The following is a 15186-nucleotide window of genomic DNA, read 5'->3' as shown; positions in this document are numbered from 1 at the left end:
TCATCATCACCAGCCTCATCAAAGTTTCTTTTTGTTTTTGTCTTTTTTTCTCGAGAGGAAAGTGCTGGCGCCTACTTGTGAATGTGTGCTCCAGTCGATTCCGAACAAAACAGTTTTTTATTTCAGTTTCAGTTCAGTTTCAGTTTATTATTCTTTAAATAATAATAAAACTTAAATATTTATTTGAATAACAAATTGAAACTAAAACATTGCAGGACTTACTGCGCATAATATTGATTCTGCTACCGCGTCACTGTATCTCATATTTAACAAAACTGAAACTTATTATTTTAGCCATTCACATGGAGTCTGTGCTGTTGCCCCCATTTATTTTTCTTAATCTCCCTGTGTTGTGTAAACGTCGCTATAAGAAATCAATTTCAACATTCCTTTGTCCTTCTGGTGCAGGTACGCGTATATGCGTTTCGTAACTATCAACTCTTGTTCGCTTAGAGTAGTTGAAGGCATTCATCAGGCGATATCTTTCCTTTTATTGTCATTTGCCGACGATGGTGTCAGGCCGTCATCTGCTTATATAGCCGCTTGACTGCTTTACCTTAATGCTGTGCTCTTCATTCTTTTGCATTATCCAGTATATGCCATATGTTAATGTGAGCAGATTCCCTCTGACTGAATAAAAGAAGAGCCTAAGCTTGCTCAAAGCTCTTGCCTCTATTCCGGTCATGCATTACGTGGCATAACCCTTGTCTTTGTATATGTAGAATATGCCCCTCCGGAATTCATCAGGTCTTTGTCATCGGCTTACGTGTTACCAAGCTGCGTCCCACCGCTTTCCAATGCATTATGCCGTCTGCTCACAACAAGCTCCTTCTGGCTTCATCTGGTGTTTTATTCGTTCTTCTCGTCTGCTGTCGAAAGGCTTAGTTTTTGTTTATGTCTGTTCCTGATGTCATTGCCGTCTGTATATCTTCGACTCGTCTGCAAGCGCCGTCTGTTGTGCCCTTCGCTCTTTTCCAGCGTCGTACGTCTGCGCCCATGCCGAGCCTGTCTTCGGATTATTCGGCCCGGCATCAGCTCATAATGGAGAGCGTGAGGGCGTCTGCTAAAAGCCTTCCACTTTACGCCACCTCTTGGCCACGCGCTTTTGTTCCTCGAACTAAGCCTAAATCGATCGGTCCCCTCACGCGCTAGCTCGTCAACCCTAAGTGACAGTCGGGAAGGCTGTCGTTGCATCCTGTCGAGCGCTCCACAAAAGGGCGTCTTTCCCATCGACCGCAAGGCGAGAAAAGTTGTTCTCTTGGAATTTAGGTGTGTCGTAAGAGCCAGCGGACTTTTTTTTCTTGTGCGCTTTGAATACTTGCGCGAAAACTCTTTGGAAGGCAATCCAGACAGCCTTTCGTATCTTCCCTTTTTACTATACTTTCGTGACCTCCCGACGTCAGTCAAATCGAGCCGGGCATCTGTATTCCCGCGGTCTCCAGAGGGGCCGAGTCCGCTGAGATATACAAGCGTGTGAAGACGTTAGACGTCTGTCAGTCGGTCGCACGTATTTGACATCAAGGGGCCGCGCGGCTGCTGCCCCGAGGCGTTCGCCTGTTGTGGTCAGGCATCGCGCGGCACTTGGAAAAGATTTCTTGGGGTTTTTTTTCTTTTCTCTGTCGACCACCGGCGCGTTCCTTGTCAAATAATGCGGTCACTATACGAATTCGGTCACGGACCGAGACGTACAGAAGCTCCGGCTCGTCTGCCAACTTTGGTCCGCTGGCCCGACAACATTAAGAACGGTTTTAGTGTCGAAGTAAATAAATTTAGAAGTTGTTCTCCTTACGAGAATTATGAGATAACGGGGGCCCTTAACAACTTTGCTGGTGTCCCAGAAAGTGTCAAAGTGTCTTATTGCGCATGCACTGTTTAAGCACGTCTGAAATAAACGTCTTTATCGCTTCGTCGTAACATGCTGACTGATGTCTAAGAGCATAACGATTTAAATCTGTTCTAACTGTGACGTAAAATCTATTGCACGTTCTCGCAAAGAATACCCTCTTTTAGTTGTCTTCACTGTGCGCAGGGAAATGCATGTCTTTCTCTTCACTATAGTCGTACGATATAGTCGTACGACAAAATATGCAATGCAGTCACTCTGAACTAGATACAAACGATATTAGTGCTGGCGCCAGTACAGAATGATTAGTAAGGTTATTCCACTCGGTAACAGTTCTCGGAAAAAAGGAATATTTAAAAACAATTACTTCTAGTAGCGAATGGTGTTATTTATAGATCACGGCGGTGCCTTGTGACATATTTAGATGAGAAATAATTCTGTCGTATCGATGTTATAATGCCCTTCTACTGATAAAGAAAATAGAAGCGTCAACAATCGTTTCTCCCGCCTAAGTTCTGTAGATTGGCTTTCGACAATAGATCAGTTATCGATTGCGGCCGAAACTATTTAAAAACAGAACGAGTACACTTTTTTTTTTTGCACACTTTCAAGTTTGTCAATATTTGCTTTTATGTATAGGCCCCAATAAATCGTAGCATAATCAAGTGTTGGTAGTATAATTGTCTTGTATGCCAGCAGACGGACTTGAGGTGTCGAAAGCTTGTGTTCTCCGAAGGTAGTACAGCTTACGGCGGCATGCATTGCTGGTTATAAGTTTGATATGTTTAGTCCAATTAAAGTTATTGCTAATCAAAACACGTGAATGCTTTTACTATGTAACTTCAGAAAGGTGCACATTATTAGCAAAATAGATGAACGAAACAAGGTTTTTCTTTTTCGTAATTTTCATAACGACTGTTTTGTTAACGTTAATGGACACTTGCCAGGCACCACGCACAAACTTTCTGAAATGCCAGTATTAGCTGATCGGCAGAAATTTTGACAGTGCAGCACACAGTCATCGGCAAACAGTTTTCTGTTAGCGGGGATATCGTGTACAATGACATTAATAAATATTAAGAAAAGTAATGTCCCAAGCACCGGGCCTTGTGGGACGCCAGAGTCAACTGGAAGTCGTCTTGACGGTTGTTCTTTGAAAACGACAAATTGCTGCCCATTGCTAAGATAAACGTTCAGCCAAATTACAAGTTGTCTGTTCTGTAGTGTTGTTTCGGGCTCAAACATTTATTTTTTATGCGAAACCTTGTCGAAATTTGTTTCAATGTCCATAGAAATTGCGCCAATTTGGTTCCCATTATTTATTGAGTTGGGAAAATTATGCAGCGTTTCCACAAGCTGGGTGTAAGTTGAAAACCTTCTTCTGAATCCATGCTAGCATTCAGTTAATGAGTGAGTGAAATAAGTTTAATATTTTGAGTGAAGTAACTTTAATAAGTAATTTGTTTTTCAAGAAACTCCGATTTGTGGTTATGAATGATGTGCTCGAGTAGTTTAAGAACTGCGGACGTTATTGATATTGGATGGCAGTGAGTAATGCATTCCTTTTTTTGATTTCTATGAAGCGTTTTTAACGTGACAATCCCCCAGTAACTTGGTACTTCGCCTTCTACCAACGACTTCAAAAATAAAACATGCAGGTACTTAGCGACCCATTCGGCGTACCTTTTCACAAACTAATTTGGAATATTGTCTGGTCCACATAGTTTGCTAACATCAACATTCAGAAGCATATTAAAAATGATCTGTTCATTAATGACTATGACTTGTATAGGTGGCACAGAGAGATAAATAACTATAGGAACAGCCCTATTGCCGTGCTTAAATTCCGAGTTAAAAATGTTCATTAAATGCATTGGAAATTTCATTTTCGTCCTCTACTAGTGCGCCGTCTGTATCAAACACTTCACATGCAATCTTTAGATTTGGGGGAGAGTGATCTCCAAGGTTTCTCTGATGACGCCGAAAAAAGGTTGGGCAGTGATGTTCTGTAATAATGTTGTTTGTCTAGGTCAGACAGTTTCTTAAGTTCAGAACAAAGAGCACAAATCCTTTCGCTCTGTGATAATCGGTATACCATAACGCCTATTCCCACTGCACATAGAATCTGCATATCTTTTTGTTATTTCAGACTACTTTGATGAGCTCTAATCAAACTGCGTTTTGCTTGATCAAACATTATTCGATCCAGCTCGCCTTTTTTGATGATAATAAATTTAATCATCGACAATGTTATTACGCTTCTCGCCAGTGTATTCCCCAAACAGCATAACGTTATCGCATAGAAACGCCTTAATCGATACTAAGGCCCGGTGCACTTACGAGGCAACGAGCTAAACGCGCGAGCGTGAGATAATCCCGTGTTATTGGCATTACCCACGCTAATCCTATATCGACTGCGGCCCGAACTCCTAACGAAGACCCGAGTGCATGGAAGCAATTTGTCGCCAACTTTAGCTCGCCCCTTTGCGTCGTCCTACAATGGTTACGTTGGCCCTTCTCTTAGACAAACGCGGTGCTTTCATCGTGTGCCACCTTCACTGACGAGAAAATTGTGTTGCTTTATTTGTTTACTTTCTTTCTCTCTTCCCTAGGCACTTCTGTCCAGGTCCGCCTACGATAATCCCCCTTGTTCCGAAGGGCCATCTTCCACGTCCTCGCTTGCAGTCTCTTGGCAATCAACGCTTACAGGCGTGCGACGGATTATGGAAGGCCTGTGAGCCATCATCGCCGAGCAACTGGAATATCAACGGAAGAAGACTCGAGCACGCGACAAAGAGCTCTCCCGCCGATGCACTAAGCCACTAAGAAAGGACTTAAGGAAGGCGGGCCCTCTAAGCCGGGGCTTCTAATTACCTGCTTTGCGTTTAGCAGACGACGAAGACCCGAGCAGACGAAAATAGTGGCGAATGTGAAAACGAACGAGCAGACGACCGGAACACAAAAGCAGATGCGTGAAGCAAGTCAAGCGTGCGCTTTGAGAGCTTTAATCTCCTGTGTACTCTCGATAGACGATAAAGAGTTGTCTGCAAGAGAATTTTTCAAAAGTCTTAACTAACAGACGACGGCGACAGAAGCAGTAGAAGACAGCTAGGAACGCCTTGCTGACATTCGAGACGAAAACTGGTTGTCTGGAAAGAAATAGGTTACAAAACGTGACTGCTGCTTCAACATCCAGGCAACTTGACGGCCTCTAGGACGACAATAACTGCCGCGTTAACCTGATGTTTTAACAGGTACAAAGGAGGAAAAGCAAACTGCAGACAGAAGGTCTGGATTGTCTCGATAAAGCACGAACTTTGTGTAGCCAACGTCGTTCGAAAATAACGAGGCACTTTTAGCGTTTTAACGAGGTTCCTTTTGGGAACGGATATCCTCTTTCTACTACTCTGGGTGGTGTTTAAGGCGACTGAAGAAAGAATTCATTGTGCGCGTGATAACAAGAAATTGAGAGAAGACGGTGAGCAGACGACAGCGGAGTTTCCAAAAACGGAGGGCCTTTCATGCCAAGAGCAAATTCACAAACCACCATGTCTGTTCACACGCCGCCGGGTCCGAATCTGGAGTACGGCCACAACAGAGTCCTCACCTGGCTCCAAGACTGGTGAGACAGATTTATTTTTTCTGTTTTTTTTTTCTTGACAAGAATATCTTATAGGCTCTGTTAACCGAGCTTCAGTCGCGTTTTGAATATAGCCATAGTGGCTCGCTGAGTGAAGGCGTGTTAAGCTTGGCTACACTCTAAACTCCAGCAGCTCCAAACGTCGTCTTCGCCTAGTACTATGCAGCTGACGGGAATAAAGGTCATATGTTAATTTAATTGACTCATTAAGTTGTAATTGATGCACTGTACGCTCTAATTTTATGCGTTATGCAAGCGTCCTTTAACCACTTATCCCTTTATCAATCGTACATGTACACATAATAATTTAAGCATAATTGCTGTAAAATAGAGCGAACGAGGGTAGCCGATGTGCCAGTTGACAGTAAGAGAAAAAAAAATGGAGCTAGGCCGGCCATGCACTGCGTAGGGCCGGTAACCAATGGAGATTTAGAGTTGCAGAATATAAGAGCCAAAAGAGGGAGAATGCAGTCATGATCGAGGTAGAACTAGGCGGCGAAATTAAGAAATCTTCAGGCAGAAGAACGTGTCAGCTAGCGCTAACAAGGGTAAGCGGAAAACACTGTGAGGGGCTTTCGTCCTGAAGTTTACATAACTTGGCTGATGACGGCAGTATTTGGAAATGTTACGCTGTAGCGATTGCACTGGCATCAGTTTGCCGAAGTTGAGCGTGCCAGTTCTGCTTTTCTTGCACAAATTCCGTGGGCCAAAAAAAATAGAGGAATCATCCTGAAACTGTTACTCACGTCCTCCCTTCATGCATCAATACCGCTGATATCAATATAGCTGCGCTGGTTCTTCGCCTTTGCTTTGTCTGTACGCTATGCCGTTTTCTTTTTTTTAAACACTTTGCCGTGCGAAAAAGTAGTTTTTCTGGCGACGCCTCCGGAATCACCTCGTGTCACCGTTTTTCCTTTCTTTGTCCCGACGGCAGGATGAGTGTGAGCACGGTGGACGACGAGAACCTCGGCCCATCACCGATGAACCACTACGCCACCATCTCGTCGCTGGGTCACCGCTCCGTCCGGTCGGCGCCGCGGGACTACGTGGATCCGGACTACGTGGTGAGCTGCTTGCCGCCGTGTTTTGTTGTTTCATCTCGAGCGAAAAACCACTCGTAAGGTGTTTCCGGATGGGAAACACGGCCCCATTGCAGGCCACTGCCGTTGGTTCCCACCTCGTAGCCTATTATATGGAATCCTGACATTCTGCACCAGGAGGGTCCAGCGCGAGTTTTCCGAGCGTTTCTCCACATTCTATTAGCTGCCGATGAGCTTCACGGATGTCAATACATTGGACAATAGGATGTTCTAAAGAAACAGAAAGGAAGTGCAAAGAGGTTAACCAGGCGCAAGTCTCCGGTTCGTGACACTGCATGGAGGTTGCAGAGAAAATGCTGCTAGAAAGAAAGCTGGAGAAGACAGAAAAAGAAAAAAAAAATAGTAACTGCTATAGGCGTTAACACAGTCCGGTGGATTACAAAAAAGCACAATAACGCATTCACGGTCTTCTCACGGGATATCGAGTCACATGTGTGTTGATTATCTCGTCCGACCGAAGGCGAACCTGTTGAGCACAATGGGTGTTCATCTGCTGAGCTTAGGATCTATTAACTGCGCTGAGAAGTTGTGAACTCGGTATCCTGGTCTCCCTGTGACAAGACGGTTACTCCCATCACTGCTCTACGCAACACCACGCTTATTCTTAGCGAAATAATTACTCGACGTCAGCCGAGTCGGATTTGGCCCCACGTGGTTTTCTCAGAGTAATGCGTAAAGCTTTCGGTCACCTCTTCGGTTGTCGCGTCGCTGAGCGTGGGCGCCATCATTTCAGATGCGCAATGAACGCGCTTTTATCCCAGCCGGACCGCCATTATGAAAAATTAATTTTAACGAGAAGAAAAGGTGTACGTGGGCCTCAGAGCCTAGACATCAAATGTATTTGTAACGCTTTCCTTCTTTCCTTCTTATTTATTCTTCCCATTTTCTCGCTTCCCAAGTGTAGGGTAGTAAAGTGGGCACGTTCTTGGTTAAGTCCCCTACCTTCCCCTCTTCGTTTCTCTCTATATAGTGCTAGCTGTTCCTTATAAAGCCAAGAAGGCTCGTGTATGCGCGCTATTGCTGTGTCTGCACGAATCCTTTTGTAGAGCTCGTCGTCTGCACCACGGAGATACTGTATGTAAAATTTCCACATAAGTGTCCTAGACAGTAATACGACTCCAGCGTCTATGCCACGATATTCAGCGACGTTTCTTCCGCTGTTGGAAGCGTAGGAAGAACGCCGATTTGCCTGGAGTTTCGTCGTTCAGGCTCTGGACTACGGCGTGCATTCTTGCACCAAGCCTCCTGACGTTCAGTTATCATCTCAAAATTGTTGTGTATCAATATTTATTGCTTTTTAGCCTCTAATTTCTCTGTTTAGATGGATTTCAGGACGTTCAAGCGTGAACAATCGTTATGAACTTTAGAACGCAAAAGAATGTATGTACACTTGATGAGTGCACACTGAACCTCGGACCCGCCTGCCGGCGCACACAGTCGAAGCTATCATAATTTATTTATGCGCTGAAAATTACGTAAAGAAAGATATAGAAATTCTAAACACAAGACCCGAGGAAACGCAAAAGGAAAATGACCAACCAAGAAATGTGTGCACGCTGGCTTCTCAGCGGATGCGTGCCATGTCGTAGACAAATCCATTAGTCACGCGTCATTGCTGCGGTTTCTGAATGACGCTATTTACTCCTAGCAGTAATGTTAGCACGATACTCGCGGTACACGTTCCGGCGGTACAAAACGTTGTCCCGCGGTACACATGTATTCTGGCCATAACCTTGCGGCCACAGCACTGTGTTTTCCCCATAGTCTCGTGTACTTCCTCCGCACTCTCTCTCTCTTCCCCTTCTCCCTTCCCCCAACGTAGGGTAGCCACCCAGACTCTTGACTGGTTAGCATCCCCTGCCTTCCTTGTATTCCCCTTTCTCTCTCTCTCTGTCTCTCTCTCTACGCGCTTCCTTTGTAACTTTGTCGTGGACACAACGCACCAGAAATGCGCAAGAAAAGCGCGCGCACCTGGGTGGCGCTGCAGTCGTTCGTTGTTTCACATGCTGCGGGACCTCTCTGGCGACCGATACAGGGGTCTATGGCGCTGAAAGAAGCGCGCATGCAAAACACCTGTAGACATTATTCATAGTGCTGCACGCTGTGGCACCCGAACGCCTTACAAGAACGTCGTATTCTACACACACGCTCACACGCACACTATAGACCTGTAGTGTATATGCCGTTGTTCGCAGTATACCGCATTCCTATCGGGGTCGCCGACATGCGCGTGCTTGCTGTAGGCGTTTGCTCATAAACGCGTATTCGTCTCGGGCTGCTCATCGCTTTGCGATCAGCCTTTGTCTGAACCTAGCTCACGTATCACGAGGTGTTGGCGGTGCCCGAACGTATACGCATACTTGAAATTCCGCGCACGTGGTGAATATGAATTTCTATTTGCATATTATTCCGCGTAGCACGACACTATGCACTTGGAGACCGTAGGGGCAACGCGAGCAGTCGAATTCCCGGCATGTCGACGATGCCGGTTTTGGCGAAGCCTGCTGGGCGCGCGAGGAAGCAGGAAAAGTTTTTCTTGTTTGTTCCTTCTTTCTTTATCCGTTTTGCTCGTTCTCGTAAAATTGTAGGGGGTGAACTTTGGTTCGCACTTGGTCGGATGTGGCGGATTATCTAGCCAAGCCAGAGACTAGCGTCTGTAAAAAGACTCCTGCGGTGTTCGGGATGTATGAATTCAAAACTGGAGACGCTGGCCGCGTGAAGTGAATTAATAAACGGTTAAAACGAGCCCGTGTCGCACGCCGAAGTCCGCATGGTTCCTCATCTGTATACCGACGCTTAGTTCAGCTTGCTCGCAGGTTAAAAAAAGGCACAAGAAATACAAGGAAATGGCAAAGGAGCTACGAGGTGTCTTCGCAGCGATTCTGAGTGTGATGTGGTATTTGAGTTTAGAGCTATAAATGGATCAACAGCTGCTCTTTCTGCTGTTTCTGGAGCACAGGAAAGTGCAGTTTCGCGAACTTGATACCCGGCGTTGGCGGTGTGTATACCTTTCCTTGTGGGTGTACCGGTGTGGCAAAGGTGAAAGAGATGTTCCGAGGAAAAGCGTCGTTCCGGCTTCCGACCTCGGGCGCCGCCGTTCTCTCCCAATACCTATAAACCGTCCAATCTTTAGCAGTCTTTCGCGTGACGTCACGATTAGAATCGGAGATGTCGTACCCGCGACCCCTTTAGTGGAGCTGACGGCTATTTCGTCCGTGAAGATGCTGCTTCGCGGCTTCTTGCTGTAGCATCAGTTATGAAGCTACTCGTCGTCTGTCGCCCGAGCTAGCCAATAGGACGTTGTGGTTGTGAGTGACGTGTTGATGACGTCGTTTGTGGGAACGAGTGCTTCGTTTCAAATGTGGTGAACGATTGGAGAATGACGCCGACGGGAAGGAATTAATTTCTGCATTCTTTGGATAAGAACGTTGCTTGGTTCACACTGAAATTTAACAGGAGTGGTACCGTCCTGTGAGTTTGTTCTGTCCTGGCTTTGCGCATCTGGTGTTAAAATGGGTTTTTGTTGGTCCACAGCTACTGACAGCTCTGAAGACACTTAGCCAAACACAAGTGCAGTGTGTGCTCACGACAGGGTGTTGTTGATCCGCTTCCTCGGTTGCATCTGTCCACGCTAAGTTGCGAGAAATAGTGTGAAAAAATGCGTGACTTGCCTGAAGATGCCGCTGCCGGCTTCTTTCCGGAAGCAAGCTGCGACGAGCCGGAAGCCATCTACGTGTCTGCGATTATGGCGAGTATACAGTTCATGAATTTTTTTTTCTTTTTGCAGTGAGATCCTTGTCTTGTGTGTAAGCTCGGAAGCTCGTATTCTTTATGTATAGTTGATTTATACGAATCATAAAATTACGCGAATGGAAGTAGAGATCTGAAAAAAAAAAAGAAAGCTATTGTATTGCACCTTTCTTACGTTTGTGATCACCTTACCTACGCCACGAAATATACATACGGGAGTGATCTTCACTCTAAGCCTTGCCATGAATTCAGTTTGTTGGCGCTTTTATTCCATGGACATTCCATGGGACAACTACATTCCATGGGACAAAAAGCTTAATTCAGGGAACTTAATTAGCGGGTCAAATTTAGTGCATCGTAAGTTCTATTTTTCTTTCAGAATTTCAGCAGTACACTTAGCATTTTCTAGAATCGAAGTCATGATTGCGCGTTTTCACTCCGCCCAAGAATTGAAGAAAAATAATTGACTTAATCGAAATTAGTGTTATTTCAACCACATGGAGTAGTTACGCTGTAAAACAATAGGAGTGCGATTAGAGCCACGATCAGCGTCTGGTATTGAAAAAGCCAAATAGATATTCCTCTTGTATAGACCCTGGGACTGTCAATTGTCACTTCAATTGTCATTAATTAGTCACATTACATACGACCCGGCGTGGTTGCTTAGCAGCTACGGTGCTGGGCTGCTAAGCACGAGGTCGCGGGATCGAATCCCTGCCTCGGCGGCCGCATATCAATGGCGGCGCAGTGCGAAAATACCCACGTACTTTGATTTAGCTGCATGTTAAAGAACCCCAGGTGGTACAAATTTCCAGAGTCCCCCACTACGGCGTGCTCATAACCAGATCGTGGCTTTGGCACGTAAAACCCCATAATTTAATTTTTTTAGCGACATTACAGTTTACTGGAGAAACGCCTTTGGAGCTGGTGAAGACTTAATTGTTCCTCATATGGGCCAGTAATAACTCCTTTGAAATGTTTTTTAAAACTGTAGTACAAAAAGTATTGTAAACATTAAGCTGAACACAGAATCCCCCAAGTTGACTACGAAGTCGCTAGATGGAACTGCTTCTGCGTACTTCACACGTTATAACCGGCTGCTCGAATGCACTTAATATTGTGCATAATCCTGGGTCACTCTTTGACTAATGTATCATCCGTCGTTAATCCTATTTCTTCCCTAATCTCACTTGTGACTTTAAGCGGGAAAGTGTCCGTGACAATCTAGGAACACCGCCTGCTGTGAAAACGATCATGCAAATTGCGCCTGTGCCTAATAAAGAACCGAGATTTGTCAGTTGTGGAAGTACTCGATTGAAGATACGGGAAATGTGTATGGTCACGTTGGTGTCATGCATTATAATCTAAGTGGTGCAACGCTTTTGTCAACATGAGATTGCGTCGCCAGACCCCTGCCGAGATCCTATTCGGGGCGATGGGTCCAGATCTATCATCCACTTCCTTGAAACATAGCGGTCTCAATTTGGCTCACGACGCATCACAAACTAGAGTGCTCAGGTGAAACTGCGGTCGTTTTACAACAGTTCGTAACATGAGAGCGTTGCGGAAGGCATGGAATCCTATCGTTGTTTATGACGTTGTTTACGTTCATGTGGCATCGTTCCTTCAAGCGATCGCTGCTACATGGTGATGGCGTACTGATTGCCCGAAACCTTCCCACGAAAACGACCTTAAACACAACTAGCTTGTTTGATTAAAAGTGAAAGGCACCTCGCTTCATAAACGCAGTTGGAATGAAGCAAAAGTCACTGTGCTGTTCATAGACACCGATTGAAATCCTCATATAAAGCTTCTGCTTGCGGGCTGCGTTCACACTTCGTCTACAATTTTGAAGCGAAGTTCGCAGAAAAACCACAGCTAAAGTGCACATCCACTGGAAGTGACACGCAGAAGTGTATTCGGGAGTTCTCGCGACGCTGTCGACTTTCACGTGGTTCAGCACATCATTTACATAGCAGAAGAGCAGCACACAAGATGCACGTTCCCGTGGGCGATGCACTGTCAAGGGCACCACCCTCATGTGCTACGCAATTCCTCAGACAGGCGCAAAAGCGCTTTCCGACCACGCCTTCGTTATAAACACTAGCCGGCTGCAGCGCCGTAACACTCACATTGACGTTGCGTGGAAGCGACGCCGCAATGTTCTGTTCGGGACAGTCGCGTCTCGGCGGCGACTTCTGGAAGAAGCTCGCTGACGATGCCTCGTACCGACGTTCACGTTTCACGAGATGTCACGAGGTGGTCCTCCTCAACATGGCTACCCGCCACTTTAGACAGCAGACGACTCCCAGAGAGTGAGGTTTCGTCTTCTGCTGACCGTCAACGGCCGAGCGAAAAAAATGAGCGGCGACGATCGTCTGCTGCTCACGACCGCTCGCCCGCACAGGTGCGAGTGAGTGCATTTCGCGAGGCTCCACGCGCGAGCAGCGGCTCGGCGTTCACCACTCTCACCCTGTACCTCGTACGTAGACCTTGCAGCAGCAGCAGACGATGAAGGCAGCTTCGGAACCGGTTTGAGAGCTTTCCGGTTTCGGTTGCGCCGCCGCACTGCGTTCGTTCGAGGGGGTGCTTGCTCGGCAGGCAACGCAACGCAACGGGAGGGCTTTCTACTACGCCCTCCGCCATCTTGAGAGGGAGGGCCAAAGGGGCGGCTGCCTGGCTTTACCGAGCCCGTCGTCTGCTGCGTGCGTGTTTTCAAAGCGTGCGTCGCCTGCGAACCGAGCGGGCGTCGTTGTCGTCTGCGTCCGTGGAGCGTGGAACATGCCTCGCCGTCTACAGCTACCAGCCGCCGCGGTCGGCGTCGTCTGCTGCAACCTGCCAACACTGTTGTAGCAGAAGTGCTCTAACGTTTCTCAGCGGGCAGAGGTGTTCTGCCTCGCCAACATTTTCTTCTGAAGGCGTGGTTTTTGTTCGTTCCGTGGTGTTCCCGGTCTGTTTTTCACCGGTGGTGATTTGGAAAGCGTGCGATCAGTGAGTGACCTCGGAGTGGTGACGAATGCCCGTCGCAAGCCGTGATAACTTGGTGGATCTTACGTCTGCGGCGCGAAACGTCAGGGTGCCATCGTAAAGCCCGGCTTCTGAGGGAGCCCCCTCCTTAGCCGGTGACGACAGAGCTGCCGCCTTCCTTCCGGTGAGGTTTCTTGAACTCTTGAGTCCGAGAATTCTCGTTTCACTTCTCTCTCCCTCTTTCAATTCTTCTGCGCATCGTGTCGCTGCGCTGCGTGCTTTCGACTCCCGTGCGACATTCGTGACCTTCGATTTAGGTAGCATGTCCTTTTGACGGCAGTCGCGGTGAGCTTGCTGCGAGAAATATGGGTGAAGGTGGAGTGGGTCGCGGTCGTATGGGAAACTGCTCGGCTGGCTGTGATTACACGTACGTGATCCGCAACTTCCCGGCGTTTTCGAATAAGGCAGCTTAACAATCAGTGTTCACAACGCCATATTCTGATGGATTCGTGTTTCTTTGTCTACCGGTTTTAGCTGTCATCAAAGAGAAACTTTCGCATTGAAAGATGCTATATATTTGGACGCGTGTGCCTCATGTTACGTTAAACAACTCGCACGAATGAATCGTTATCTCCGAAACCGGTGTGGAATCGCACTCTCTGTATTACGCTTGCTTTTTAAAAAAAAGATTTGTTGCCCTTCTCTCAACAGTCCGTTAGAGAAGAATGTTTCTCATACGACCACCTTAATATAACGATATATGACATAATACCTAACGCGAAATCACTTACCAGCAATTTGTACTGTGCGGATCTCGTAACAGGTTTCGACGCATTCAGCACGTTCAACGTAAAGGGCGTCAGCGTTTCCCCGCTCGGTGCGTGTTTTCCTCGTTTCGATAACATTCCGTGGCTTCGCCAGCGATTTCAATGCAAGCGCAAGAGTACGCGCTCGCCAGCGGAGACGGAACTGGAATGACAATTCGGTTGATGTAAACGTTTTATCAAGTAAAGAAAAAAAAGCGGAGTGGCCGGCCAGCGATTTGTGTTGCTGAGTGCCATAAATCAAGGCCGCACGCGAGTCTCCGGCTATTCCGGTAGGTTGTAGGGGCAGCGGGTCCCGAAGGCGAATTGAAGCTCTTCCTTATCTCGGGACAAATTTGCCGAAAGTGAACGGAACACGTCATCGGATCTTAGCAATATCGCGTGCTTTCCCTTATCCAATATAATCCTTTCTTCATTTGGCTGAAAATATTAAAGTTTATGTCGGGGTGTATCGTGGTGAGGGTTACTGGTAACGCTTCTCGTCATATTAAAAAAAAATTAAGTGAGATCATAAGTGAAGTCCTGCTGTGAAAGCCGCAGTCCTTCACAATAGTCTGTCCAGTTTGCAGCAGTTGCGTGTTTCGAATGACCAGCGCTGTCCTTCAGATCACTGGCTAGTCGTTAACCGAAGGTTTATACAGCATCTTAGTTATTTAGTCTTTATTGAAGGTTGAATAGAACTTTCAGCTCGTGCGCCTGGTAGTCCAGAAACAGTTACCACGATCTAGCGTGACAAATCGCCCATAATCAGTTGCAGGAAAAGTAGTTCTGGCTCCGCAGTTAACAGTCTTTTGCATAGCCAACCGCTATGCATGCAGATGTTGCGCATACCTTTGTCACTATTTACCACTTCTTTATCTGCGTTAACGCACAAATGTGTGCACAGGATACATGCTTGAATTCGCTAGTTTCGCATTTCTGCCTTTCGTTTCACGGCGTCCCTTTGTGCGATCGTGCATTATTCAGCACTGTGTTACTGTTATATGTACCAGGTCCATGGGTACTGTGCCTCCAGCTGCTCGCTTAGTACGCACTGAACAAACCACAAACTGTCGTTATCTC

The 15186-nt window shown here is 46.6% G+C and overlaps 2 protein-coding genes across 2 annotated transcripts in view; one reads left to right on the top strand and one right to left on the bottom strand.

Moving 5' to 3' along the window:
* LOC142560442 (ATP-binding cassette sub-family G member 5) overlaps positions 1 to 12991 on the bottom strand; it is an 83757-nt gene extending 70766 nt beyond the window's left edge. Inside the window, exon 1 of the mRNA XM_075672559.1 lies at positions 12466 to 12991. The gene's annotated coding sequence lies outside the window, so the exon portion shown is untranslated. The remainder of the gene's footprint in view (positions 1 to 12465) is intronic.
* LOC142560440 (ATP-binding cassette sub-family G member 8) overlaps positions 1 to 15186 on the top strand; it is a 315705-nt gene that overhangs the window by 22732 nt on the left and 277787 nt on the right. Inside the window, exons 2-3 of the mRNA XM_075672556.1 lie at positions 4456 to 5465; positions 6418 to 6547. Of these exons, the coding sequence (XP_075528671.1) occupies positions 5365 to 5465; positions 6418 to 6547 (231 nt within the window). The 5' untranslated portion in view covers positions 4456 to 5364. The remainder of the gene's footprint in view (positions 1 to 4455; positions 5466 to 6417; positions 6548 to 15186) is intronic.

This window comes from Dermacentor variabilis, chromosome 10 (assembly GCF_050947875.1).
Source record: "Dermacentor variabilis isolate Ectoservices chromosome 10, ASM5094787v1, whole genome shotgun sequence".
Classification (NCBI taxonomy): domain Eukaryota; kingdom Metazoa; phylum Arthropoda; class Arachnida; order Ixodida; family Ixodidae; genus Dermacentor; species Dermacentor variabilis.
Note: the sequence above shows the minus strand (reverse complement) of the source record. Positions and strands in the feature narration are given on the sequence as shown.